The 5,524-nt window shown below is 33.8% G+C and overlaps 1 protein-coding gene across 1 annotated transcript; it reads left to right on the top strand.

The window, feature by feature from the left end:
• The first annotated feature begins 2,467 nt into the window (after nt 1-2,467).
• Nucleotides 2,468-3,431, top strand: LOC116198656. The gene is made up of 2 exons (XM_031528854.1): nt 2,468-2,913; nt 3,032-3,431. Exons 1-2 carry the CDS (start codon nt 2,564-2,566, stop codon nt 3,060-3,062), a joined length of 381 nt encoding a protein of 126 aa, XP_031384714.1. The 5' UTR covers nt 2,468-2,563; the 3' UTR covers nt 3,063-3,431.
• Nucleotides 3,432-5,524: the final 2,093 nt, after the last annotated feature.

The following is a 5,524-nucleotide window of genomic DNA, read 5'->3' as shown; positions in this document are numbered from 1 at the left end:
AAATATAACTCATTGACAAAACACTTAGTAAGTAGTAATCAGATATACTTACTTATAATATGCTGTGGTTACTGTCCCAACATGGAGAAATTCCTTAACCTTTTTCAGGTGCATTTCATTCCCTAACTTAGGGTTTACAAGCAATACATCTACTCCATTGTGAAAGAGAGACAACACTTAATGAACAAAATCCAGAAGGAAAAAGCAGTATAACTCAATAACAAATTGGTTTTCATCCTTCAATTTATCTTCTCAACAAACCTCTCACGTGGAAGAAGTAGGTCCATCTCCAGGAGCTATTTTTGTTTTAGAAAATTCATTTTAGCATGGTCTTTATAGGTGTTTCGGTTTCAAAAAGTGACGTGGCATCACGTCACTGTATCACTTGTGAAATTACTAATAGCGATTATATAAAGGGTCACGCAATGAGAACCTTCCTCCGTTTTATGTGACGTTGCAAGGTGAGTCTCTCGGTTTTTAATATTTTATATAGATTTTAGATGCAGTTCGTTATTTGGTTGTTATAAATTTAAAAATCCAAAAAAAGAAAATTTATATGTGTGTATATATATATATATATATATTTGTGGATTTTGTTACAATGAAACAAAAATTTTTTTTTTGTATGTATTGAACTATGACTCTTATTTATTTTGCTACTTTTTTATCATGGACATTTTAGGTAAAAGAAGTTCAGATTCGGAATTATATTGTTGATGAATTTTTTGTTATTTGTGATACACCATGTATGATATTTTATGACTTTCTCCGTAAATAAAATTAGTCGGGTACATGGTCTAATCTGGAAATTAAATTGCTCGTAATATATTTAGGGGCAATATGGCCTAAAGAGGAATTTGATTAATTAACCGAACCGAAATACCGAATATTATGGTTTGGTTTTACTTTAAAAAAATATCTTCTATATATATGGATATAGTTTTCAATTTTTAAAAAACTGAATTTGTGAATTGATTGGGGTTTGAGCCAAAAATCGTACCTGAGCGAAACTGAGCATCCTAGTAGAGGTGGGAGAAAGAAAAAGTCAATTGTGCCCATTGCCTGACATATATACTGAAAATAGTTATAGGGATAAGCTTGGCCTGCGAGGCATCAAACAACTCGGGATAATTTAGTAAAATTACGCCGGTTATGTTATTTCCTTGTCATATACCGACTCGGGTAGGAGTCCTAGATAAATTGCATACCTCAAATTCTTCTGCCGCTATTTCCTCCGGTACACCTATATCAACCGTGGGACCCTTGCTAAATTTCCTGTAGATTGCATGTTCGACAAGGTACAAAAACTTTTTGTTTTCACATTCAAAACGTACAGCACAAGATTGGTGGAGAAAATAATCTCATGTTTGATTTCTAAATTCGATTTTATAGTGTGTTTGGTTTTAGAGTTAAGTTGAGTTGAGTTTTGATTTTAATTGAGTTGTAATGATTGTATTGTTGAATTATGAGAAAAATTGTGAAAACATAATAAATAATTGAAATAATTTAGTATTAAAAATTGAATTGAGTATAATGAAAGTGCATGTGGATTTATGTATAGGCCCCATCTTTTTTATTTTAAAAAATTGATTTTTGTTGTGTAGTGGGTAGAGTTAAAGTTAGAGTTAAAATTTTAAAATCCGATTGCAAAATCAAACGAAGTATAACGCTGTTTGGATTCCCAAACAGAAAATTTTAACTTTAACTTTAACTTTAACTCAACACACTACACAACAAAAACACACATTTCTCAAGTCAAAAATTTTAACTTTAACTTTCACTCGACACACTACACAACAAAAATACATGTTTTTCAAGTCAAATTTAGGGGCCGTTTGGATTCAAAGTTAAAGTTACTTTGATTTTGATTTTGATTTTGATTTTGATTGTGGAAAAGGACAAATGAGATGTGATTATAAATTTGACTTGGGAAACGTGTGTTTTTGTTGTATAGTGTGTTAAGTTAAAGTTAAAGTTAAAATTTTTGAATTGGAAAATGTGTATTTTTGTTATGTAGTGTGTTGAGTTAAAGTTAAAGTTAAAGTTAAAATCAATTGTCTCAATTGTCATTTTTCACTATCAAAATTAAAATTAAAATCAAAGTTATTTTAACTCTGAAACCAAACGTACCATAAGATTTTAACTCTAACTTTAACTGTACTTACTACACAATAAAAGTCAACAACACAATTATTACTTTTCCAATTTTCTACAAATTTTTTAATCATTCAATTCAATTTTTAATAATGAATTCTCTCAACTATTCATTATTTTTTTACAATTTAACAATATAATTATTACTTTTTTTCAACTATTTATTACTTTTTCACACTTTTTCTCATAATTTAACATTACAATCATTACCAACTAATTAAAATCAAAATGTAACTCAACTCTATTCCAAAACTAAACGCACTATAATACTTCCAAGCCACGCACTATTTATATATGCCTTATTAATATTATCTTCTATACACCTCTTAAAAAAAACAAAGTCGTGTAACATTCTCTCTCTCTCTCTGTTTATCTTCCCTCGCAATCTTCTTGATCATCCTTCAATAACATGTCTAAAGAAGAAAACCTATCACAGCCAAAGCCATCAGAGACTGAAGAACCGAAGGGTGCAGCGGACAAGTTATTGTTAGATGGTGAAACTAGTGACTGGTCGACCTTAACTAGAGATCATCGGGATTGCCAGACCCCGAGTTCCATCGATCACAGGATCCCTACTTCCCAGAGCTGCCCTGCAACTCCTCGTAAAACGGTTCAGCGAAAGAGGAAACGCTCGGAGTCGTCGGAGCCACAGTTTTTTGAGACCACAAGAGGCGAGGAGGTAGAGTCGTTTTTCCGTTCCAATTTCAAGCTATCTAAAGTGACTAGGTCTCGTGACCATAAAAGAAGATCTACCAGCATGTAAGTGTCTCTCTCCCTGTACCATGCCTGGACCCTGCAGCTCCAAAACAGGTTCAGGTAAATAGAGTATCTGTTTCGACTTTCGAGGGGTTGGCCACTAGCCTTATGAGAATTGCAGGTATAAACATCAGGAGGAGGAGTCGCGGTAGTGCCAAGACACTCATCGTAGAACGCATGGCGATGGACGGGAAGGCGGATGTTTAGGCCCAGGGCCAGGAAAGCACTTGAAATTAAATGATCGGTCCCAAATGAGGGAAATTTAAGGTATATTTACATCATTCTGGATGCTTCTTTGGTTCTCCAACGTTCCAATCTCACACAACAGGCAACGACCCGAAAGCCAAAGAAAACCGATATATCTTGAGTTATTGTGACACTCATGATGTGGTCTTCTGCTAAAACTCATACTCCAAGAGTTCATGTTATGAACTTCATATTGCACATTGGTGATTTGTAATCTGCCTATTTGCTCCCTGAAGATTCAATGATATCTCTGTTCTATTTGTTGATTCCGTGAAGAACCCGTCTCTATTAATTCACCCGCAAATACGATTGGCTGACTCCTAGTTTTAGTACTATATGGCGCAATATAGTGGATAAAATAATTGAATTTCAATCATTCCAGCAGTGTCCAATTCGAAGCTCGATTTGAGTTCTTGAATTCGAATTTTGCTGTCCGATTAATTTCGTGAAGTTTCCAAGCGTGAAGATTCATTCTAAAAGGATATCACGACGTGGAATCTCTTGAAGATCAAAATTTAGAAGAGAAGATTTTCATTAGATATCATTTGTGCCAAATTTTAGGGATTAGATTTTATTTTTTTCGGTGTGAATCCTGGTATTCAAAAGCTCGATGGGTCCCGACTAATTCAGTAGAGGCGGATCAGCCAATTATGGAGTAAAGTTTGTGAATTTTCTCTGTTTAAGGGGAATAAGCGTTAAACCGCTTGAATCAATCAATGTTGGTTAGGGATTTGGATTTTAATAGATTAGAAAATTAGATTTTGTGGATATTATGGAATCTATTGAGTATGCTCCCTTATAAATATAGGCTGGGAACGTAACTAATACATCAGAGAGAGCACAAGGGGGTGAGAGGGCACTTCACTGAGCGACAACTCATGGGAGTAAGCCACGCTTCTCGACTTTTTCTCTATTCTTTTTCTCTTGATCTCATGGGCTAAGTTCCTTATCAAGGATTGCAATGAAACGTGTTGATTTGATGGTACTCTTGATTTAATGAGTTCTTTATTCCAATTTATTTATTCTTGTCTTCTGCTTCATTTTTTTTTGGTTAATTGGCCTCTAATTGAATTATTCTTATAATTTATATGAATTCACGAGAGTGGATTTAGGTCTAGATTGAGGTGAGAATATATAGCCTGAATTCGATCTTCGCAAGACCATGGGGAAGATAAGAATATGTTCACCTTACATAGTCAAATTAGGGTTTGTGCAGCTGTGCTTAATGAATTTACTTTAATTCGATTCTCATAGGAATATAGTAGATCGATTAAAATAGGTATTTTTCTAAGTGATTCAGGAGAACATTAGAGATAATCAAGAACACTATATATTGGGTCTTTGAAGAATTTGGGTTATAGAAATTAGATCGATTTAACTAATTGTCAGGGGAAATTATAATCCTAGATTATCACCTCTAATTTATCTTGCTTCAGTTCGATACTTTTATTTTTTTTAGTTTTAGTAATTTATTTTCGTTTGTTTGACTTTAGCTTAATTGTGATACTTTCTATCGCTGCGATATAAAGTATCACAGTTAAGCTGAAGTCAAGCAACCGAAATTTAATTACTAAAATTAAGAAAATAAAAGCAACGAATAAACTGAAACAACCATAAACTAGAGGTGAAGATTTAGGATTACAATTCCCACAACCCTTGGCTAATTTGATTTGATCTCTCTATCCCCATTTCGTTTATGATCCAATACCTAGGATTCTTGAGTGTCCCTAATATTCTCCCTAATCACTTAGAAAAAGTTTGTTTTAACTGATTCACTATATTCTTATAAAAATTGAATTAAAATGAAATCATTAACCATAAAACCATGCGTAATTTGGCTACCTAAGGTGAACAAATGTATTCATATAATATTCACGAATCAACCTACAAGTTCAATTCCTTTCCTCAAAACGTGAATCTTAGGCTATTCTCTACTCGATTTAGGCCTAAATTCCCTCTCCCCAGATTACCTAGATTATTAGAACAATTCAATCAGTGGCCAATTAATTGAAAACCATTAAGCACATGATGAGAATAAATAAATCGAAATAAAAAAAGTCATTATACCAAGAGAGAACAGTCATATCAACCATACGTCGAATTCCATCGCAGTGCTGGAAAAAGAACCTATTAAAATTTTCATTGGGCTTATATGGGTTTGGGTCCATTTCCACTTAAAAACTCAAGATTATAAGTGGTGGTATCCAAGCCATATATTAACCCATGAATTTTTCTTTTCTTTTCCGATGTGGGATTTATCCCATTTTACTCATCAACACCCGCCCTCACATGCAACATGCGGTCTATTTCTGCCTACACGTTGTCACGTGCCCTTAAACACCCGCCCTCAACAATTAACCTCGAGCCT

This window comes from Punica granatum, chromosome 3 (assembly GCF_007655135.1).
Source record: "Punica granatum isolate Tunisia-2019 chromosome 3, ASM765513v2, whole genome shotgun sequence".
Classification (NCBI taxonomy): Eukaryota; Viridiplantae; Streptophyta; class Magnoliopsida; order Myrtales; family Lythraceae; genus Punica; species Punica granatum.
This window is presented reverse-complemented; position numbering and strand designations above follow the sequence as displayed.

Bases quoted from the DNA above. Each gene is read 5' to 3' on its own strand.
- LOC116198656 (XM_031528854.1), top strand. From the start codon at position 2,564: ATGTCTAAAGAAGAAAACCTATCACAGCCAAAGCCATCAGAGACTGAA. The intron at 2,914-3,031 runs GTAAGTGTCTCT...TGAGAATTGCAG, and splicing joins AAAAGAAGATCTACCAGCAT to GTATAAACATCAGGAGGAGG.